The sequence below is a fragment of the Rhinoraja longicauda genome, chromosome 3 (genome assembly GCF_053455715.1).
Source record: "Rhinoraja longicauda isolate Sanriku21f chromosome 3, sRhiLon1.1, whole genome shotgun sequence".
NCBI classification, from domain to species: Eukaryota; Metazoa; Chordata; class Chondrichthyes; order Rajiformes; family Arhynchobatidae; genus Rhinoraja; species Rhinoraja longicauda.
Genome location: NC_135955.1, coordinates 15796282 through 15821121, shown reverse-complemented (window position 1 = coordinate 15821121; position 24840 = coordinate 15796282). Strand labels below are relative to the sequence as shown.

Here is a 24840-nt window from a genome sequence, read left to right as displayed (position 1 = left end):
TCCACTAAAAGGCAACTCTGTTTTAGTCTTCTGGAATATCAACTAATTAAAATCATGGATTAAAATCAAAATTAAAAAATATGAAACAATGCAGTCATTTACTGTTCAAAACATAAAAATCATGAGAATTAGAAGCAGGTGTAAAGAACAAACTGCTGGAGGAACTCAGCGGTGAAAAAACTTTTTGGTGTTTCAGGTCAAAACCTAAACCAGGACTGGCCCACACTAGAAGAACGCATGGCTGATTTGGCTCTTCCAGCTTGCTTTGCCATTCATTACACCATGCCTGATCCTCTATCGGGGGACCATATTTACACGCCCCATTCCCCATTATGCCTTTTGAGTCTAACAGTTCCTTAAATATATTCATTGACTTGGCTTCCATAGCCTCGTATGGTAGGGAATTCACCTCCCTCTTCGAGTGAATAAATTTCTCCTCGTTGCCTTACCTATATTCTAAAAGCATGACCACCTCATTGTAAAATCTCCCAGCCAGAGGAAACTCTCCTAGAATCCCATGGGATCAAATCTTCCAGAACAAAGAGTAGAAGTAAACGGGTCCTTTTCAGAATGGCAGGCAGTGGCGAGTGGAGTGCCGCAAGGCTCGGTGTTGGGGCCGCAACTGTTTACCATATATATTAATGATTTGGAAGAGGGAATTAGAAGCAACACCAGCAAGTTTGTGGATGACACAAAGCCGGGTGGCAGTGTAAACTGTGAAGAGGATGTAAGGAGGTTGCAGGGTGACCTGGACAGGTTGAGTGAGTGGGCAGATGCAGTATAATATAGATAAATGTGAGGTTATCCACTTTGGCGGCAAAAACAAGGAGGCAGAATATTATCTCAATGGTGTTAGGTTAGGTTAGGTAAGGGGGAGGTGCAGCGAGACCTGGGTGTCCTTGTACACCAGTCACTGAAAGTTGGCGTGCAGGTACATCAGGCAGTGAAGAAAGCTAATGGAATGTTGGCCTTCATAACGAGGATTTCAGTATAGGAGTAAAGGGGTTCTTCTGCAGTTGTATAGGGCCCTGGTGAGACCACATCTGGAGTAATGTGTATAGTTTTGGTCTCCTAATTTGAGAAAGGACATCCTTGTAATTGAGGAAGTGCAGTGTAGGTTCACGAGATTGATCCCTGGGATGGCGGGCCTGACATATGAGGAAAGATTGAAAAGACTAGGCTTGTATTCACTGGAGTTTAGAAGGATGAGAGGGCATCTTATAGAAACATCAAATTATAAAAGGACTGGACAAGCTAGATGCAGAAAAAATGTTCCCAATGTTGGGCGAGTCCAGAACCAGGAGCCACAGTCTTAGAATAAAGAAGAGGCCATTTAAAACTGAGGTGAGAAGAAACTTTTTCACCCAGAGAGTTGTGCATTTGTGCAATTCTCTGCCACAGAGGGCAGTGGAGGCCAAATCACTGGATGGATTTAAGAGAGAGTTAGATAGAGCTCTAGGGGCTAGTGGAATCAAGGGATATGGGGGAAGGCAGGCACGGGTTATTGATTGTGGACGATCAGCCATGATCACAATGAATGGCGGTGCTGGCTCGAAGGGCCGAATGGCCTCCTGCACCTATTTTCTATGTTTCTAACAGCCTACCATGCGGAACCTTGTCAAATACCTTACTAAAATCCATGTATACAACTACAGTTCTGCCTTCATTGCCCTTTTTGGTCACATCTTCAAAAAACGTAATCAGATTCATGAGACACGACCTCCCATGTACAAACCCATGCTGACTATCCCTAATCAGCCCTTGTCCATCTAAGTGCATGTATATCCTATCCCTCAGAATATTCTCTAGTAACTTTCCGACCACAGATGTTAAGCTCACTGGCTTGTAATTCCCAGCCTTTTCCCTGTAGCCCTTCTTGAATAGAGGCATAACATTTGCCTCCTCGAGTCATCCGGCACCTCGCCATTATTTCACGACTCATAAATCTCAACGAGGACTTCTGCAATTTCCTCTCGAGCTCCTCGGTATTCTAGCTGTTAATCTCCTTAAAAGTACATCTGTGATTTTGCATACATTATGTTACTTTTATAAATCAACATTGACTTTGTCTAATGGAGGCACAAGGAATTGCAGAAGCTGGAATTTTGCATAGAGCACAAAGTGCTGGAGTGACATAGTGGGTCAGGCAGCATCTCTGGAGTACATGGTAGGATGACATTTCAGTTTGGGTCTCTTCCGCAGGCCCAACAAAAGGACAAAAAATATGTGGGTAAATTATAAAGAAAGTATATGTATTATAATAAAAGTGATAAATGGACATTTAGAAAATAATTAACAGGATTTGACTTTGTCTAATCTCATTGATTATTTTCTATATGTCCAGTCTGAAGAAGGGTCTGAACACGAAACATCACCCATCTATGATCTCCTGAAATGCTGCCTGACCAGCTGAGTTACTCCTGCGCTTTGTGTCCTTGTACATAAAGAATTGTACATTCTTTATAATTTTGCCTAGTCATTTTCATACTGTTGATGTGAAGCTCACTGCACAGTAATACGCTGTTTTCTCACACTTAAAGAGTTGGTTCTTTGTTGGGGTGGCAGGAAGTGACTAAAGGGATGATGTATGTTCTTGAGCCCCAGTTATTCGCAATATATATCGCTGATCTGGATGAGGGAATGAAATGCAATATCTCCAAGTGTGCACGTGAACAAAGCTATCAGAGTGTGAGCTATGAGGATGCAGAGAGGTTCTTGTATGATTTAGACAAGTTTAGTTTAGTTTATCGTCATGTGTACCGAGATACAGTGAAAAGCTTTTTATTGTGTGCCAACCAGTCAGCGGAAAGACTCTACATGCTTACAATCGAGTCGTCCACAGTGTACAGATACATGATTAAGGGAATAACGTTTAGTGCAAGATAAAGTCCAGGAAAGATAGTCTGTGGGTCTTCAACGAGGTAGATTGGAGCTCAGGACCGTTCTCAACCTGGTGGTAGGACAGTTCATTTGCCTGATAACAGCTAGGAAGAAACTGGCTGAATCTGGAGGTGTGCGTTTTTGCACTTCTGTACCTCTTGTCTGATGGGAGAGGGGTGAAGAGGGAGTGACCAGGGTGAGACTCGTCCTAGATTATGCTGGTCGCCTTGCTGAGGCAGCGTGAAGTGTAGATGCAGTCAATGGAAGGAAGGTTGGTTAGTGTGATGGTCTAGGCTGTGGCTATAGGGCCTTGATGAGGTGGGACAGAGGGGCCTGCAAGCACTAGTCACTATGTCAATACATGCTGGTCTAGCTGCCATGCTCAATCCTGAAAAATGAATGGCAAAGGTAATCTTACAAGTCAGATAATGTTTTTATTCAAGCACATCTCTGAATATTGTTTAGAGAATTGTTTGTTTGTGAGCTATGGAAACATGCTATGGAATTTTGCAAATTCCCAAGTTTGAATCTAAAGCTCAAAACCTGTTCGGTATTGAATGTTTGAAATAGAATTTGGTGCTCGATTAGGGTTACATGTTTAGCAGTGAAATTCCATTCCTTTTTCACCATTTAATGACATTGGGTGTGAAATTTCTTCTCCAGTTTTGAATGGCCAACTTTATTTGAAGACTGACCTCTGACTCTTGACTATCCCATCAGGGAAAATATGGTCCATGCATCTAACTTGCTAATCAATTTAAGAAATTTGGCCATTGCAACCACGTCACCTCTTATTCATGTAACCTGTTGACTCTCCCTGCATAGAACAATTGCCACATACAACCCTCCTCTGCCCTCCCTACCATTCCCGTTCCCCTCCCTCCCCTCATCAGAAACAAAGCTGGTGAACCTTTGATGCACTCCCTCTATCGGAAGTTATTTCCTTTTGTCAGTAGGGTAACCAGTCTTGTGCAGAATTCTATACAATTGCAAGAAAGCATTTTTACTTTCACTCAAATCCTCTTGCAATAAAGGACAACTTACCATTTACTTTTCGAGATTTTAGAAAAACTGCCTGGAAACAGGCCCTTTGGCCCACTGAGTCTACGCCAACCATCGATCACCTGTACACGAGTACTATTTTATCTCACTTCAGCACCCTACACATTAGGGGCAATTTACAGAAGCCAATTAACCTACAAACCTGCACATCCATGCAATGTGGGAGGAAACCGAAGCACCCACGCGTTTACAGGGATAACATGGAAACTCCGCACAGACAGCGCCCTAACCTACACTTTAATATATTTTGGTTCATGGACAAGTTACGCCCCGGTTCCTCTGAGATCCAACAGTTTAGTTTCTCTCACCATTTTTTTTTTTAAACATTTTTCCGTGTCTCCTATCAAAGTAGATGACCTCACAAATTTCCCCTATTTAGTTGTGGTCGTAAGCAGATGTGGCTGTGGTAGCGAGTCTGGGTCAAGATGTGGTCGTAAGCAGATGTGGCTGTGGTAGCGAGTCTGGGTCAAGATGTGGTCGTAAGCAGATGTGGCTGTGGTAGCGAGTCTGGGTCAAGATGTGGTCGTAAGATGTATCTATATCGGCGAAACCAAGCGCAGGCTCGGCGATCGCTTCGCTGAACACCTGCGCTCGGTCCGCATTAACGCAACTGATCTCCCGGTGGCCCAGCACTTTAACTCCCCCTCCCATTCCCAGTCTGACCTCTCTGTCATGGGCCTCCTCCAGTGCCATAGTGAGGCCCGCCGGAAATTGGAGGAGCAGCACCTCATATTTCGCCTGGGCAGTTTGCGGCCCGGTGGTATGAACGTCGACTTCTCCAACTTCAGATAGCTCCTCTGTCCCTCCCTTCCCCTCCTCCTTCCCAGATCTCCCTCTATCTTCCTGTCTCCACCTATATCCTTCCTTTGTCCCACCCCCGACATCAGTCTGAAGAAGGGTCTCGACCCGAAACGTCACCCATTCCTTCTCTCCCGAGATGCTGCCTGACCTGCTGAGTTACTCCAGCATTTTGTGAATAAATCCCCTATTTAGTTTGTCTGCCATGTTCTTGCCCATTTACTAAACCTGTTTATATCCCTCCTGACTTTGTCCTGTCATTCCAACTGGCTTCCAACTTTTTATTATCAGAACATTAGGTTAGAAAACTCTTGATATCTGTCACACTCCTCACCTAGTAAGAGCCTGTTAATCAAGAATCAGTCTGAGCGCTTCCTTGATCCTGTCCTGACACGAGCCTGGCTACCCCCTCAGTGCTGCCCATCCAATCAGTCTGTTTCCTCATTCTAGTGCAGATCAAATTGTAAGGTGCGGGTCGGCACGGTGGTGCAGCGGTATAGTTGCTGCCTTGCAGCGCCAGAGACCTTGTTTGATCCTGACTACGGGTGCTGTTTACGGAGTTTGTACGTTCTCTCTGTGACCACATGGGTTTTCTTCCGGTGCTCCGGTTTCCTCCCACACTCCAAAAACGTACACGTTTGTAGGTTAATTGGCTTTGGTAAAATTGTCCCTAGTTGTAGGACAGTACTAATGTACGGGGTTGCTGCTGGTCGGCGTGCACTCAGTGGGCCGAAGGACCTGTTTTCACCCTATATCTCGAGAGTCTAAACGTTGATAAAGCTTTTACCAATCAATGCTGCACCCCAACCGTTTACAATCTATCTTAATGATTTGGATTAAGAGACAAAGTTCAATACAGAAATAATGGGAGTTTGTAACCAATCCTAAATTCATGCCAGTATACCAATTTCCACTACCATTATTTCTGTATTGTACTTTGTCTACTCATCCAAATCGTTAATATAGATTATAAACAGTTGGGCTGCAGAATTGATTTTCCCATGCCATCCCACTAGTCATAACCTTCCAACCTGAAAATGACTCATTTACTTTAGTTCTGTTTCAAGATACAGTGCGGAAACAGGTCCTTCAGCCCACTGAGTCCGCGCCAGCCAGCGATTTCCCTATACACCAGCCCTATCCTGCGCACTAGGGGCAACTTACTATTTTTACCGGCCAAGTAACCTACAAACACATATGTCATTGTAGTGTGGCAGGGAACTAAACCCACGCGGTCACGGGAAGAACGTACAAACTCCGTACAGACAGCACCCGTAGTCCGGATCGAACCCGGGTCTCTGGCGCTGTAAGGCAGCAACTCTACCGCTGTGCCACTATAAAGCTCGTTTCCTCCCCTCTGATTATGTTTGTAACCAATCCTCAATCCATGCCAGCATACCAATTTCCACCTCCATTATTTCTGTAAATGGCAAACAGACTTGGGGCTGTATGTGCAGCTGTTGACTTGGTCACTGGTGCCCTCTTTTGGTACTTTTCAGCATTCCAAGCAGCCAGTTCAAATTGCATTCAGTATCAGCAAAGTTGATCTATTTGAACAGTAATAAATTTTGCCCTTGGCATTGGTTCAAGGAAAGTTGCTTAGTAATGACTTTATTAGAAGTGCAAAGGTTCAATAAATTATCTCCATATGTAGATGTATATTTTGCTGTAAAGTTAAAACCAAGCACAAGAAAGGCCAGATCCATTCCGAGCCATGGATTATAATTAGGGTTGCCAACTGTCCCTTATTAGCCGGGCCATCCTGTATATTGGGCTAGATTTGTTTGTCCCGTACGGGACCTCCCTTGTCCCGTATTAGGCCCGAGGGGCGCTGTAGGCCCGGTCAGTGTAGGCCCGGTCAGTGTCTGGACAGTGTAGGCCCGGGCGCCACCTAGCGAAGGTTGTGCAGCAACCCGCCTCCTGGCCCGGGCAGCCACCATCGGTGGAGCGAGAGCATGTGGCCGCTGGCTAGGTGAGGTCACGTGGGACGCTAGGCGGTGACATCACCTTGTTCCTTATTTGGGAGTGAGATAGTTGGCACCCCTAATTATCATGTTTTGATAACCAACCCGATCTGAACCTAACATTTATAGTCTGGTCCTGTCAGCCTCTGGTGTGTGTAATCATGGGTCAAAGAGTCCAGTCTCTGCCAGGTTATAATGTATAACTTTGCACAATTTAAATTATATTACCTGTTAAGGATCGAGTTGGGAATTATTGAAAATTTTATAAGATCATTGTGCAATTATGTTGAAGATAGATCCAAAACAAAGTAGCAAAATGCTTGAAGTCTCCTGCAGGTAATTTAAAAGTGAGTGATGTGAAATGTGTAGGAAGGGACTAGTGGTGCTGGTTTATACCGAAGATAGACCCAAAATGCTGGAGTACCACAGAGGGTCAGGCAGGATCTCTGGAGAAAAAGAACAGGGGATGTTTCGGGCAGAACCCTTCTTCAGACTCAAAGTCTCCAGAGATGCTGCCTGACCCACTGAGTTACTCCAGCTTTTTATATCTATCTTGAGTAATGTGAAATGTATTTTCAACATTTCAAGTTTGAATTTATCATGGACTTTTAAGAGCACAATTCTTTTAATTATGCCATCTCTCACTGGGACGATTTTTCCCCTGACTCGATATTGATTTATTCAAGAAATTATACTTCTTCAAAGATGGGTAATATTGTGTTAACTTTAGAATGAAGAACATATTTTACTCAAATGAAGAAAGTGTTGCTTATTTCTGGCGGGAAGCTTATTTCTTTCAATTTCATTCTTGGCTTGGGCTGATATGGTATTCCCAACTGGAGCAGCAGAACTTCGCTGTACAAGAGACAAATAAATTTCCAGATGTCAGTGGAATCAAGGGACACTCGGTTATTGCAGAAAAGCGCAGCTAAGGTTATAGATCAGCCATGACCTTACTGAATAGCAGAGCAGTCACGAAGGGCTTGACGACCTGTTCCTGCTTTTGTTATTTATGTTCCGTGTGACCATAATGTGAAACCGAGATTGGTTTCAGACCTGATTTTCACCACATGTCTGACCCTGCTCCATACTGGACTGGAGATCTTTTCTTCATTGTCATCTCGGGTAGCAACAGGGTTGTTCAACATTGACTCCTATGTCATCAGTTTTAATGCAACCCAGCGGTTAGGTGGCAGCATGAAATGGATCCATACATACCCTTGCCATCCAGGAAACTTGAAGTGATGATTGAGTTGTGTACATGGAAATGGAACAGAATTGTAGAAATGTTTCAGGTGGCTATTTGAAAATTGCTGTTTGACTGCCCAGTTTTAAACATTGGCTCTGTATTAACTTTTGAAGCACAGTATAAAAGCATCTATGCATTAGAAGCCCATGCCTTGTGTTATCTTGTTTAACTGCGCCACTCAGAAATGCATATTCAAAACTTAAGACAAGGTTTAATGCCAAGGTTTTGAGGTGTTGCATTTCGGGACGTCGAACAAGGGCAGGACCTAATGGGCAGGACTCTATGATTCTAAGGAAGTATACAAAGAAAAGAGGTGCTTATGTAGTCGTATGATATATATATTGTTATTAGTGCGGAGACATGAGACTGCAGATGTTGTAAAATTGGCCTGAGAAACTCGGTGGGTCAGGTAGCATCTGTAGAGGCAAATGCACAGTCAGTGTTTTCAATTGCGACCCTGCATCATATAGTAGAATGTGTCCTCTTAACAATTTGAACATAACGTTTTAGTTTTACAGTGTGCTCCCCCCATCCCCATTCACTTCCACCATTATCCAAAAATGCATCAAATTTCTGGAAGTACAATTCGAATCTGAATTAGATAAAGATGTTACTATTCATAAAGACCTCTGACCCTAGATTTTTACATTGAATGCAAGTAGAGTCATTCAGTTGCTCAACGAAAGGAGAAAGAACTTCACAAAAGGTAAATGCAAAAGAACTTCTCAGAATCAGAATTTTATAAAAAGAAGATCAGTCAATCAAATCTGTTACAGGTCTATGCATTAGCAAACTAGCTTGTCCCTCACAGTGGAAACTCTGATAAAATGTACTCTTCAGACAAAATAGAGGGGCATTGTCCAATTTTATTTTTATTATGCCTGGTCCATGGTGCACTTAACTTTAAAAAACAGTTTGTAATGCAGCCATCATTGTACAGTGTTTAGCGGATAACCCGTAACTGCTTGAGTAACACCGGTCTCAAACAACAGCATGCCAAAAAGAAACAGTAGTTCATAATAATGAAAGATATAGTAGTTCAGAAGTCATAAAAGAGATCTATTGGCATTCAAATAACTCAGTTATATAATTCAATAATTAATTCAGTTATTCATTCCACTCTACTAAATTTAATTCTTCATAGCCAAATAGAATAGACTCATGTTGTGGTCAATAAAATAGCTCAAATGTTGGCTCTCTTTGTATAATATCTTTCTTTGTGACAAATCTGCTTTTCTGTTTAAATGCTAATATTTTGACGTTGAAGCAGGACATGTGCCTCTTGAACACTATGCCTCCCACTGTACAGGCGAATAAATGGGAGATCCCATTCCAGCATTTATTCCCCTGAACTCTATTCTCTCTCGTATGTCCATCAATTGTCTCAGATTCTCTGGGTTTCCCCCAACACGAGAATGGGTGTCATTCAACCTGCATGTCTTGGACATCTAGGGTGAAACCACAGCATCCAAGAGAAATGTCTAAGATCCCAGGGAGAACATGCAAACTCCACACGTTCAGCAGCGGAAGTCAAGATCAAGCCAGGGTTGCTGGAGCCGCGAGGCAGTAGCGTGACCTGTTGAGCCTTTACGCAGTATACTTATAAACCCGGAACCAGAAGGTGGAGGGAGTTGGCGATAGTGGCGGTCGCTTGACAAAGGGGCAGCAAGAATCATGGGGGTCTTGCCTTGCACACCCACAAGGGTTGGCTGTGGGAAGCCCCCCTGGGGCACAAAGGCTGAAGGCCGAGCGAGAGTGGAGCGATGGTCTACTGGCGATCCGGATGGAGGATGGAGGCGACGGCTACAATGGCCCTTTAAGGCCATCTATAGCTGGGACTTTGAAAATGGTACCAAAACCTAGCAACTCTTGAATATGGACACAGTGGACTGTTTCGATGCATTTGGTACATTTTTCCTCTAAGGGTCATATGTCTTTTGAATTCTCTTCCTCAAAAGTTGGTGAAGTCAGAATCTTCTTTAAGACAGATTGTTGAGAAGCATAGGCCGGGAAATGAGTGTTGTGGCAGCAACCAGATTAACCAAGATCTGGTGCAGGCTTCAATGTCAACATGGTATTTTCAAGCTCCTCATTTGTATTTGTGTATTTTAATGTTAGTGACAACTTTGTATGCCAAGTGGTGACTGGAGAAGTGAAGGGCAGAACTGTCACTAAAGTTTAGTCTTGCTTGTGAATTTGATCTTGTTGGAGACCATGATATAGATGACAGGGATTTTATGTGTGACTGTTACGAAATGATGAGCAAGACTTTCATGGTGATCGTCAAACTTAGAAGCATGTATGTTCATTATGATCTTCTAACCACGTTTTATCTGTTTTTCCATTATTCCATTGCATCATTTTATTCCTTTCTTAACATGGAAAACACTTCCAAGAGAAATTAGTTTAGTCTAGTTTGGAGATACAGCGTGGAAACGGACCCTTCGGCCCACCAACTTGCCGACCAGCGTTCACCCTGTACACTAGTTTTATCCTACACACTAAGGATAATTTAAAGAAGCCAATTAACCTACAGACCTGCACATCTTTGGAGTGTGGGAGGAAACGAGAGCATCTGGCGAAAACCCTCACGTTCACGGGGAGAACGCATAAACTCCATACAGACAGCACCCATAGGATCAAACCCAGGTCACTGGCGCTGTAAGGCAGCAACTTTACCGTTGCACAACTGTGCCACCCTAAATGTTCCATGCATTTTGTCCACGTTCTTACTATCAGTATGCAGCTTTTGACAAATTGTGAATGCCCATCAAGTGCTCCTTTTGCACTTCTATTAATTGCACTCTGCTTAGAATTAATAGATGTAAACTACAGTGAGAGATGTAATTTTCAGATCCACTAGGCCACTTTGAAACCATCTTGAAAAAATTATGATCCATCCCAAAAACAAGCAGAGTACTGCAGCATCAGCATGAGAGGCAGTCTCGCATGAAATGTATTTTGTCTGGAGATTGACATGCGTTCTATTATAGCAAGAAAATCTTTATAAATCCAGGAAATACATCCCCTAAAGAATCATAACTTTTAGATTTGAAAATTGTAAATCGACCATTTGTAAATCAAGGAATACTTGTATTCAAATTTTTTGGGGGTTGTTGCATTTTTCAGCTGGAAGTATAGTTACCTGTGTGCAAAGAACATTGAATTTAGTTGATACAATTTACCTCTGGGAATGACCCACCATCACTCTCCTTGAGACTTCCTTGGAAGCGAAACAAAGCAAATATAGCCTTGATGAAATGTTGAGCTGTTCCAGTATCAACCAGTAGATGGTAGTGCTATTTTTGGAGAGCAAATCTATCCCATGCTTTGGTGCATACATTTTTGAATGTTCAAGTAGTTACAGCACACTGTGTGTAATTTATATATTAATTTTATGTTGATTTCTAAACTGGATTATTCTAAATCTGGTTGTTCTAAATCTGGTCTTTTGCTTCGTCCAAATGCCCTTTGCCAATCCAAAGTTGTGCCTCGCTGTGTCTCACCGTGGGTGGCTTGATTGTAATCATGTATCTTCTTTCCGCTGACTGGATAGCACACCACAAAAAAAAGCTTTTCACTGTACCTTGGTACACAGGACAATAAACGAAACTAAATGTGATCAGCCATGATCACAATGAATGGCAGTGCTGGCTCGAAGGGCCAAATGGCCTCCTCCTCCACCTATTTTCTATGTTTCTAAATTTATAAACAGAACGAAGATGGCTTTTGAACCACTTGTCTTTCTATTCTGGCTCCGCTTAACACAACATGCCACAAGTCGCAGTGATCAAATGCAGCGGCTAAGATCTTAACTTGAAAACATTGTGGGTATAAAAATTCTCCTCTGGTGCCAGCCCATGACATTTTGAGAAGACCATATGGTTGTGGTGTGCTTGCATCGATCTTTCTCCTGAAGAGTAGTAATGGAACTACACTGTAACAAAACCTGCCTTTCATTTGGTGTACTTAAGACCGAGATGGATCCTATTACTGCCTCTTGTATTTCCTGCCAACAGGAAAAGTGCTGGCTGTTTCTAATCAGTCAAACAGAAAGGTAGGAAGTGATAAGCAGATATACTTATCTTCGTCACGATCACTGCCATTTCAAAGTGGTGTCACAAAGGTGTAATTGCCTGGGAATTTAATCATATAATGTATTATTTTGCAATGACCCCTAATTAAATTCTTCACCAATTCTTCTGCATCATTTTGAGAATCAAAGGACATAGATTTAAGGCGAGGGGGAAAGATTTAATAGGAACCCGAGTGGCACCCTTTTCACACAATCGGTGGTGTGTGTATGGAATGAGCTGCCGGAGATAGTTGAGGCAAGTACTATCGCATCATTTAAGAAACACTTAGACAGACAGGTACATGGATAGGCCACGTTTAAAAGTATATGGACCAAATGCAAGCAGGTGGGACTTGTGTAGATGGGACATGTTGGCCTGTGTATGCAAGTCGGCCGAAGGGCCTGTTTCCATTCTCTATGACTCCATGACTCATGCCCTTCTACCTATTGGTGTCAAAGGGATGAAAAGAAATTTCGCCTTAGCTTTACCAGCTGTCTATTGTGGTGCGCAACTTCAGGCTTTATTACCTCCCTGATTTGTCTTGTTATTTTCTGTAGAGTCAGCCTTTTTAATCTCCATTCAATTAAATAACAACCAGAGCAACCATTGGTGAAAAGTGTAGATTCACCAATGAATTAAATGCAGTGTCTAAAGGGAAGATGGTTATACGTAATCAATCTATTTTGAGAACAAAGGCAAAATAGTAAAATGGTTGAAAATCTGAGTCCAAACTCCAAAGATTAAGTCTTTATTTGCCAATTAATTTTATTCATAGAATCAAATATTAATTTAACTTACAGAGCTGAAAAAAATATTTTTTGCACAGGTTTTTATTTATTTAAAGGCAAATTATTTACCCGAGCAGTTTTAATAAAGAAAGATAAAGTTTGAATAAGTATCTATTGTATTACAATCCCTGAATAAATAACATCTGTCATTCCAGTAATGGGATAAGGTTTTACACAGCTCAGTCTCAACAGCTGAACATGCCTTTGATTCTTTAAAGAGGGACTGGGAACTTGTCCAACAAGGAGTCCACCACATGTCTTTCAGAAGCTGGTCTCTGCCAGGCTGTTAATAATTACTTGCATGTTATATTTTTTTGCTCTCTGCCATGATGTACATTAGACTCCATATAGATAGAGGGGCGAAACCAAGGAATCTGATGGAAATTACCTCATGGGAAGAAAAACCCATCCCATTTATCACAAAATTAAGAATAATGGTGAGACGAGAGGCAATATATCTCCTTCACGTTCAAAAGCCAAAATAAAGCAAATAACGTGGGAATTGTGTCCTTTCTGTTATTAATTTAGTTTAGAGATACAACGCAGAAACAGGCCCTTCGGCCCACCAAGTCCGCACCGGCCAGCGATCCCCATACACTAGCACTGTCCGACACACTAGGGATAAATTTTTACGATTTTTACCAAAGCCATCTTAATTTGCAAACTTATACATCTTTGGAATGGGGGAGGAAACCGGAGCACCCGGGAAAAACCCATGCGGTCACGGGGAGAATGTACAAAGTTCGTACGGATAGCACCCGTCGTCAGGTTTGAACTCTGGCCTCTGGCACTGCAAGACACCAACTCTACCGCTGCTCCACTGTGCCGCCCGTTGTGTCCCCAAAATCCCTGCCGAAAATCGTTCTCGGTGGCACAAAGATTTTAGAAATGGTAAAATTTGACCCAGTAGTCTGAAATTTTGATCTTTATTTCTGTACATTATCAATACAAAATTAGAATTTTGTGCCAGGGTATATGTTTTGGTTTAAACAAGCACTTGAGACAGCATTAATTGGAGACTGCCATTTTCTTTTCTAAAAGTCACTGCCATTCTGGAAAACATTTTGTATAACCTCACACCATGTGTAGTCATTGCACAGTGTATATCAAAAGGTTTTATCTGGTACATCATAACTTTTATGATATTTATTTGCCGGTGGTTTGGCAGGAACTAGTGCTTGAAAACATGTACACAGCCAGCAATCAAATGCAAAAAATATATATATATATTTTTAGGAGCCTGACCAAAAAATTAAGTCGTAAATAATTGTAATTCTAATGACTTTAACATCCCTCTGTTCTACCTGGGTCTTATTTGCCTCGCAAATGATTCCCCTGGGGTCTCCCCTCAATTAAGTAAAAGTTGGCATTTACCATATATCGGCAGGAAATGGGGAAAAGTGAGGGTGGAGCATATGGAGACATGATGGAGATGGCAGAGGGAAGAGGAAGCAGACCTTCTAAGTACCAGTGGTAAACAGCTGTGGTTCTGGAGGATTCAAAACGTAGCGAGCAGTAGTGAGGCTGAAACCTTGCGCCCCTGAAGACCGTGAGCAATGGGGACAAAATATTAATCTGCAACATGCCAAATAAGATTGGAGGTCGGGGATGGGACAAATCTAAGAGTTTAAAAAATAAACGAATTATTCACTCGTGAGTCCTTTTTTTTAAAGAACGGTAGAAATGTTTATCAAACTTGTGAAAAAACATTCATGAGAAAAGTCTGAAGTGTCGTTGCAGATAATCAAAGCAACCTTCAGGCTCTTTAGTTTTGCTGGGATATTTTTGGGGAGATTACAAACGTGCATTTCTGTAGTTGTGAATATCTTAAATGCAGGGCAAGGGTACGTATTCCCTCAGGGAATTAACCTGACTACCTTGTGTTAAATTTCCATTCCCATCCATGGAAAAATGGATGTAGTTGAACAATTTCAGATGTGAGATCAGGGCTGTCATCGTGTAGTAAATGATAAAAGGAAGATTTATATAATTGTACGGGTTAGACCAGATGTCGATCCGTTTAAGAAACAGCTCTCTATACTATGGGACATGGCAAGTTAAACCAAAATGTGTGAAAGATTTACCATTCACTATTGTGAGTTTCACATTCTCAGAACATCTCAGTCTATCAGGGTTGTTAACAGCTTCAGCGGAGTGGAATGGAGTTAGAACACAATGTCCAGACAATACAATGCTTCCCCTCGCACAAAGCTAAGTACAGACTCGGTGAACCGAAGGGCCTGTTTCTGCACTATATCTCTCTATGTCTGCCCTGTTCTATGTTGGTGTCATTTTCAAATCAAGAGTCAACAGTGTTTTATTGGCCTATGTACCGGATCAGAACAATGAAATTCTTACTTTCTGCAGCAGCATAACCGGTTTGTAAACACAGTACTCAATTGATAATATAATTAACAAACACACAAAAGACTTCAATAAATAAAAACTCAATATAGTGCAAAAACAATGCAAAGCCTGAAGTCCCCAGTGCAACGCAGGTAGTTCAGAGTTTAGTTGGAGTTCGTCATGTTCAATAGCATGATGATTGTTGGGAAGAGGCTGTTCCTGAACCTGGACGTTACAGTTTTCACACATTTATACCTTCTTCCTGATGGCAGGAGTGAAACGAGACCATGGCCAGGGAGGTGTGGGCACTTGATGGTGATGGCTGCCTTTTTGAGACAGTGCTTTTTATAGATCCCTTCATGGTGGGGAGTTCAGTAACCGTGATGAACTGGGCAGTGTTAACTTTTTATAATCTCCTTCGTTCCTGAGCATTCAAGTTGTCGAACCAGGCCATGATGCAACCAGTCAATATACTCTCTACTGTACACCTGCAGAAGGTCAAGAGAGTATTTGTTGACATCGCAAATCTCCTCAATCTTCTAAGGAAGTTGAGGCATTGATGGACTTTCTTTACGATTGCATCGGTGTGTTGGGTCCAGGACAGATCTTCAGAGGTATTCATGCCCAGGAATATGAAGCTTTCTCTCAACCACAGTCACATCGATGAAGAGAGGTTTGTGGATCCTCATACCCCTGATTCCCAAGTCCAAACAGATTTACATAAGTGATGAATAGCAGTGTGTCTAAACTGACTCTTACAAACCATTGTATCACACAGAGCTGCATTTGTATATGCATTCTGGTTTCACTGAGAAATAAAACATTTTGAAAAATATAGACTTTGCATGATTTGCATGAAGTTACAATATACAATGACAACCTCAACTATGAACTTTGGACCGTATTTAATTGCACTAAGGACTTTGGACTTCTTTGCTCTTGTATTGGAGTTATTAATTTACTGAATATTTGTTTATTATATATATTCTGTGGTGTGTTTTGTGTTTACAGGTACTTTATCCTGCTTCAAGTAAGAATGTTATTGCTCTGTTGTCGGTACATATGACAAGTCAACACTTTTGACTCTATTGACTCATGATAAAGTTTGTAATTTTTGTTCCAATCCTCTCTGCATCATAAACACTAACGCAGAGATGACTCCTAACATGTGCAACACCAGGTCATCACCTCTTTGGTTTTCAAAGTCACTCCTTACTGTAAATAGAGTGAATTATACATAGCTCACACAATTGGTAATGTTCAATGAACAAATTGCTTCAGTGGTTTGTATCTTGTGCTCTCGGTAGCTGATGCTGAAAAGTAGAGTTTACTAAGTTTTGTATTTATCTCACCAGGTGCAAATACTGGCATTATGATGAGCGTCTACTGACATCCAGTATCATCATTGTCTTCCATAATGAAGGATGGTCAACACTTATGAGGACCGTCCACAGTGTGATTAAGAGGACTCCCAAAAAGTACCTTGCGGAAATAGTTCTAATTGATGATTACAGCAACAAAGGTGAGAACTTCTTTCCAAGGGCTAAAATCTTGTCCAAAAACATCATCTCCTCTCTGTCTTTCTTTCCTTTTAAGATGCTTGAAAACTGCTTCCTTTGCCAATTTTTTTGGCCATCTGTTCTAAAGTTGAAACACGAACATAGAAAATAATGTCATTTATGCCGCGTCTTTGTTGACCTCCAGATTCCCCAATGCATTTAACACTCAGTGAAAGACACAAAATGCTGGAGTAACTCAGTGTGTCAGGCAGCATCACTGGATAACATGGATAAGTGACATTTCAGGTCAAGACCCGTCTTCTTCAGTCTCAATTTCTGGGCATTGATTTCTGTAACTCAAATGACTGCATAATGTGCATTCTCCCTGTGACCATGTGTCCCTCTGTCGGTTGCTCTGGTTTCCACCACCTCCAAAGATGTGTTAATTGGGTTAGGGTTAGGTAATTGCCTACTCTGAATTGACCCTTGTTTAGGTCAGCGACAGAAGAATTGGGGGAGGAAGATGAGCCTAAGAGATGTGAATAAATTACAGGAAAATAAGTGAACAAATGAGATCGATGAAAATGCTTCGAGAGATGGGATTGACATGATGAGTTTCGCTTGCTTCTTTACTTTAAACTTTAGAGATACAGCGCAGAAACAGGACCTTTGGCCCACCGAGTATGCTTCGACCAGCGATCTCCTCATGCACTGACCTACACGCACTAGGGACAATTTTACAACCTACCGAAGCCAATTAACCTACAAACCTGTACGTCTTTGGCGTGTGGGAGGAAACCGAACTTACAGGGAGAAACCGGAGAAAACCCACGGAGTTACAGGGAGAACATACAAACTCCATACAGACAAAACCCATTGTCAGGATGGAACCCAGATCTCTGCCGCTGTAAGGCAGCAACTCTACCATTGCACCACTGAGCCACCACAAAGAAAATATTCTTACCATTAGAAAATATGAGAAACAGTAGAGTAATTTAATTTCTCACATTAATTCATTCTCTGTTTCTGTGTAATTCCCACTAACAATCGATTGCCCTCCCTGAAATTTGTTTTGTCTAATGCAGGGGCCTCCAAACATTTCAGCATGAGGGCCACATTATATATTTGGCACATTTTTGCGGGCCGTAGGAAAAAATAAAGAAATGTCAGTTTTATAAATTTAATGAACTCAAAAAAGAACTTAAGTAAAACAAATGGAAGAAATTCAAGCCATCTGGAGTACATGGCAGCTTCCGGCATACACTAGTAACACATGCAACACGTAAGTTCTTACCATGAAAAATATGCCCAAATGGTCAATTTTTGTGATGTAAAAAATGGGGAAGAAGCTGAAAGATCCGGCGGAGGAAGAGGAACCGGGAGAAGGGATGCAAAGCCTGTGGACGCAAAAAGCAGCTGGGAAGACGTCTGGCCAGCCGGTAGGAGAAGGGGAAACGCGGCCGGGAAGGGAGGCAGGAGAGCAAGGCCGAGAAGCAGGGGGCCGCCGACCGGGAGGGGGAGAAGAGGAGGAGGAGGAAAGGACAGGGTTGAGCGAGCTGGGAAAGGAACAGCGGAAAGAACCCGAGCTGGGGGGTCTGCAGGGGCAGATGCAGCGTGCGCTGGAGGTCGGCGACCCGCCTGAGGGCAAAGGGCCCAAGCCGTGCTCGACGGCCTTAGAGGAGGAGGTGGCGGATGAGGAGGAGGAGCGGAGTGTGGAGCCTGAAGAGGAGGAGGAAGAGGAGCTGGGGAGAGGCCGATCGGCAGCGGAGGCCGAGCAGCAGCGAGAGGTGGGCCGGGCGCTGGGAACCGAGGCGAACCAGGCCACAGCTCTGCTCGGCGCCCCCAGCCTCGAGGTGTTGTGCCAAGTGGAAATGGAGCGCAGCTGACGGAGATGGCGAGCGGGGAGAAGGGCTGGAGGGCCAGCAGGAGCGGTGAGGGGCCGAGGATCCTCAGGAAATGAGGCGCGGAGCAGGGGCGCCGAGCCTGGAGGAGCGAGGAGCACAGGAACGGGGAGAGGTGGTGGGACACTCGGACGCCGGGAGGGAGCTGGAGACGCGCTGATGGGAGAAGACGGGTGAAGCTGAGCTGCAGCACGGAATGTGTTAAAAATCTCTTTGCGGGCCAGATAAAATCTCTTGGCGGGCCAGAGTTTGGAGACCTCTGGTCTAATGTATAAATGAAGTCAGCGAAATTAAAAAAGGTTTTTTTTTCTGGAATCCACAAGGGGGCATTATTTTGCAAGCTTATAATTGCTTGGAACTCCACTTTGTAAGGAATTTGTAGTAACACAAGTACAAGAAATGCAGGATTTAACTCATGATTGAAAAACTCCCAAAGGTTCCCAACATCTTTTTGAATGCAAGTCCCCTCCTACTAGTTCATATTAGTAAAATATATATTTTTATATATATATAGATATATATCTATATATATAGATATATATATATATATATATATATATTATATAGTCATACAGTGTGGAAACAGGCCCTTCAGCCCAACATATATATATTGAGACAAAGATATATCATGAGAGGAATAGATTGGGAAATCGCACAGTCCCTTGCCCAGAGTAGGGGAATCGAGAACCAAAAAACCTAGGTTTAAGGTGAGGGGGGAGGATTTAATCGGAACCTGAGGGGTAACTTCTTCACACAAAGGGTGGTGGGTGTATGGAACGAGCTTAAGGCAGTACTATCGCAACCGTTAAGAAATATTTAGACAGTTACATAGATAGGACAGATTTAGAGGGATATGGGCCAAACACAGGCAGGTGGGACTAGTGTAGATGGGACATGTTGGTCAGTGTGGGCACATTGGGCCAAAGGGCCTGTTTCTACACTGTATGACTTTATATCTCCAACTAGACTACTACTCCCCCCACCCCATACCCTTCCACCCTACCACTGCCAAATTCAAGTAATCAATTTAAATAAAGGCAATCTTGAAAACAGTAACGACAAAACTACCAGGTTGGTATTCAGGAGGCCCAAGAGACTGCAATTACATGAATTGAGAGCAAAAAAAAGGAAAGCTTCCAGAAGAACTCAGCAAGTCAGGCAGCATCTTTGGAGGGAAATAGGTTTTCAGTGTTACGGCTCAAGACCCTTCATCGGGCATCTGGAGAGATGTCCTTCCCTGAATGACTTTGGTGAATCAATTGTTGTTAAAGTCAGCTGATTCACCAAAGGTAATCTGTCCGCCTTATATGGACGGTTCATGGGTAATCGGGGATGACCAACATGTGTTGACCTTGCCCATGATGTCCACGTACTGATAGTGAAAACAAAAACAAAACTGACAAAATCACAAGCCATTCCTTTTAAAGTTGAAGCTGTTCCTAGGGCTACTTGCAGCCCTAGTCCAGAGTAGCTTGCATATCGATTTTTATTTTAGTGAACTGTTTAGCTGAATTACGTCAATATTATTAGAACTTTCCAGTTCCCCGGCAGCATCATCTCACTAGGGCCAGTATACCATTGATTGTCAATTAGTGAGCTTGATGAAATGTAGTTCAATTTTATTATCACTACATGGATTTACCTATTTTTCTGCAGAGATGCTGTCTGACCCACTGAGTTACTCCAGCTTTTTGTGTCTTGGACTTTTATATTGTCAGCTCACCCTTCTACTGTGTTTCCAAAACAATACAAGGAAGGCATTCGTTGCAAAATGTAACAAGGCATAAATTACATACAAGACTAAATAATCTTAAAACATCATTGCCTAAAAATTAGATGCATTCATTCACATTTTCCATGTGTGATTTGCACAGCAATGCTGGTTCCTGCACATGAAATCACACTTGTATGCATTTCTGAGGCGATTAGCAACCATCTGGAAATTGGAACCTGAACTTCCAGGTTCAATTCATCTTAGCACATCTGAAGCTTGCCCAGAGCCAGGCACACATTAATGACATCATCTGGTGCACAGCAGTCACCGGATTTCTGCATTAAAAACATTTGATCTACAACTCACGTGGAAAAAAAAAAGCAATCGAAATTACAGTAAGTCAACAAAATGAGAGAGAAGTGTAAAGTATCCTCATTAGGACCGAGATGATTTGCCCACAGCCTCTGCCAGGCTCATTCTCCTGTGCTCCATTTTTGTACATAAGCATCACTCGCAAAAATCACAGCATTGGGGCGGCAGTAAAGTTGCTGCCTAACAGCACCAGAGACCCAGGTTTGATCCTGACTACAGGTGCTTTCCGTACAGAGTTTGTACATTCTCCCTGTGACTGTGTGGGTTTCTTCCGGGTGCTCTGGTTTACTCCCACATTCGAAAGATGTGCAGGTTTGTAGGTTAAGTGACTTCTGTGAATTGTAAATTTTCCATAGTGTGTAGGATAGTGCTAGTGTATGGGAATCGCTTTTCGGAGCGGACTCGGTGGGCCGAAGGGCCTGTTCCCACGCTGTATGTCTAAAGTCTAAATCTCTGTACTCTATTTGATCACAAGATGCTTCGATTTTAATTACAAGCCTCTTAATCTGAGTACCTTCCAAAGGCTTGGAGCTATTTGTATCACAGCAATTGATTGGCGAACACATTGACAATGGTCAGAGTGAATCCAAATGCAAATTGGGTAACTGCTTTGCAAAACGCCCCGGTTTAGTTTGCAAGGATGACCCTGAGCTTCCAGTTACCTCTGAGTTGAGTTTTCTATCCCTCTCCCACTCTGATCTCTGTGCCTTGTATCTCAGTGGTCTGACTACAGGATTGTGATTAGGTTTAAGTTAAGATTTTATTATTATCACCTGCACCGAGGTACTGTGAAAAGCTTTGTTTTTGCATGCTAACCAAATAGATCAGATATACCAAACAGAGAGATATTTATGTTGCAAAACTATTAAAGGCCTAGACAGATGGCTTTGAGATTATTGTTATTATTTAATTTTTCATTACACCATTGGTAGCTATTACTTGAATAGTGCAGCAGTAGATTGCTGTTTTATAGCATGAGAGCCCCAGTTTTATCCTAACTATGGGTGCTGTCAGTACAGAGTTTGTTACCGCATGGGTTTCCTCCGCGTGCTCCGGTTTCCTCCCACATTCCAAAGACATGTAGGTTTGTAGGTTAATTGGCTTCTGTAAATTGCCCCTAACGTGTAGGGTACAACTAATATACGAATGATCGCTGATTGGCACAAACTCAGTGCTGTATCTCTAAAGCTAATCTAAATTCAACTCCCATTCTTTGGATAAAATCAGAAAATGCCAGCAATTCTCAGCAGGTCAGGCTGTATCTAAAGAATGAGAAACATAGTCAACATTCCAGGTTGAATTCCCTTCACAGATCCTCCACCTTCATTGCTTTCAGAATGTTTCCAAATTGTTACTTCCAAATTCTTACCAATAACTTCAGCACGGTTAAAGTGTTAGGTGGACAGATCTATCAAGAAATGCAGTACACAGGCCTCATTTTGCATCTACAGACTTTACTGCTTGCAGCTATTGACATGGTGTCACTTTTCATACTTTTTTTTAAACAAAAACAAATGCTCCTACACATGGTTTGGGCAGAAAATTCTTAAAAGATCAGCACTTGGGGATTTTTCTTAAGTACAGTCATTTCAAATGTTGGTGGGAATATCCAGGGCGACAAGCAATTTAATGGGTTTTTTTTCTTCCTGTTGCCTTGTATCCAGTACATTTAAAGGAAAGGTTAGAGGAGTATTTGAAACAATGGAATGGATTTGTCAAGGTATTTCGAAATGAAAGAAGAGAAGGATTAATTCAAGCAAGAAGTATTGGTGCTCATAAAGCAGCCCTTGGGCAGGTAGAGTATGGATTCTTATTCATTCAAAATCTGTATAATATGGACAAGGATATGCTTTTTGACAATTAAATGAAGACCTGGACTCATGATGCAGATTTGTTCAAATCCTACCAGACCAGCGAGGCTATTTAAATTAATTTCATTAAATGAATCGGAATAAAATGCATAGAACGCTGGATTGCCATAAAAACCTATCTGGTTCACTTAAACTCTTTAGGGAACAAAATCTGCCACCCTTATCCATGACAATAGATTAAGTGTCATAGGCAGTGTTATTACACAGATGTACCATCACATCCACGATGGCTCTCTACCAGAGGACCTCACTAGTACTTTCTGCCAGCATCTTCTCTGCAGCCATGCAACCTTTTCTTCACCGTATATTTATTCAATCCATGTGATAGGAGCAGAGTTCGGCCATTCAGCCCATGGAGTCCATTCCACCATTCAATCATGGCTGATCTATCTGTCCTTCTCAACCCCATTCTCCTACCTTCACCCTGTAACTTTTGATGCCAGTACTAATCTAAACACTATCAATCCACCTTTAAAGGCCACATTAGAACCTGACCCCACCATATCTGCAAACAGTGCATTCCAGATCCCAACCATATACTGCATTAAAATAAGCTTCTCCTCGCGTCACTATTAATTCTCTTTCCCTTTATTTGTATACCTGTTACCTCTAGTCCTTGCTACGTCCGATGGGAACACCACCTCAATGTTCACTCATTGCTTTTCTACTTTCTTTTTCTATATTCACAACTGTAATGTAGATCACATCTCTCTGCATTAAACTACATTTGCTATGCATCACCCCATTACACAAGCTTCTTTATCTTTTGCGGCAATTGGTTGCTATCCTCTTTCCCATGGCTGAGGTTTAAATGGCTGTTCTGTATTTACTGGGCTCAGCCATATACTGCTTCAGGGCCTACGCCGTTGCACTCGACTGGCTTGACCTGCGTACTGGGGGCCTCACCCAATGGCCTCTGTGTTTCGATGGCACCTCCGGCACATGACCTTAAAGGCGCTGTAGGCAATACCCCGGTTCCTCTCCTACTGGCCCACTACTTGCATCCATCATCGCCAATGGCTCCCTCCTTCACGACTCTGGTCTTTGGAGCCAAGTTCGGCAGCTGCCGAGTTTCCCCCCTGCGGGTCTTTCTTTGGGGCGGCGAGCCTAGCCTGCCACCATGCTTGGTCATCCAAAGATCATTAAAAGATTATGGTCAATACCCCTGTGATATCTTCTGAAACTTCCCTCAGAATCCTGGTGAACCCTCGACTTTAAGTTCACCCAACCTTTCCACTGCCTCCAAGCTAACAATTTTTAGCATATCAAGTGTTTCAACTATTTCATCTTTCACACTGGTGAAGACAGATGCAAAGAACTCAGTATCTTAACCGGGTCCTCAGCATCGAAGGTAGACACAAAATGCTGGAGTAACTCAGCGGGACAGGCAGCTAAGTTACTCCAGCATTTTGTGTCTACCTTCAATTTAAACCAGCATCTGCTGTTCTTTCCTACACATTTCCACAGCATTGATGTGCAAATACACATTTTATTTGTCCTCAATAGACCCCTGTCTTCAATGTATTAGACTTGTACTATTTATATGCCTACTTTTGTATTACCATTTAAATTGGCTGCTCAATTTTCCTCACAATGCTCTTTTTGCCTTTGTTACTTAAGTTTTCAGTTCCCCTCTTGATTTATTTTTCGTAATCAAGCTGGCATTTTTTTTCTTTGTAATTTCTAAGAGTTCTAACATGATTCCACTAACAATCGTGGCTTCCTCTCTCCCCGCGTTTCTGCATTTCACAGGTATTGCTTGCTTCTGACTCCTTTGGTCAGCCCTTCCACTCACCCAGCACTGCCCATCCCACATCACCTTCTCGTTGTAATGGGAGGGGAAGCAACACTTGTCTATTCACTTAAGATAGACTCAAAAAGCTGGAGTAACTCAGTGGGACAGGCAGCATCTCTGGAGAAAAGGAATGGGTGACGTTTCGAGACCCTTCTTCAGACCCAAAAGTCACCCATTCCTTCTCTCCAGAGATGCTGCCTGTCCGGCTGAGTTACTCCAACTTTTTGTGCCTATCTTCGGTTTAAACCGGCATCTGTAGTTCCTTCCTACACATCCTGTCTATTCACTTCTTACATTTCCACCATCCAGGGCCCAAACAGTCATTCCAGGTAAATCAGCAATGTACATGCACTTTTTTCTAATCTAGTGTACTGCATTCTCCACATTGGATAAGCCAAATGCAGGCTAGGTGATTGCTTTGCAGAACACCTGTACTCAGTCCACGGGGATGATCCGGAATTTCTTTAATTCTCAATCCCATTCACTTTCCGATCTGTCTGTCCAAATTAAACTAGAAAAATTATA

The 24840-nt window shown here is 42.5% G+C and overlaps 1 protein-coding gene across 2 annotated transcripts in view; it reads left to right on the top strand.

Annotated features, from left to right (window-relative positions):
- Positions 1–24840, top strand: part of galnt7 (UDP-N-acetyl-alpha-D-galactosamine: polypeptide N-acetylgalactosaminyltransferase 7) — an 87400-nt gene that overhangs the window by 37812 nt on the left and 24748 nt on the right. For both annotated transcript variants that reach the window (XM_078396862.1, XM_078396863.1), the window contains exons 3-4: positions 16519–16685; positions 22314–22444. In XM_078396862.1, the coding sequence (XP_078252988.1) occupies positions 16519–16685; positions 22314–22444 (298 nt within the window). The remainder of the gene's footprint in view (positions 1–16518; positions 16686–22313; positions 22445–24840) is intronic.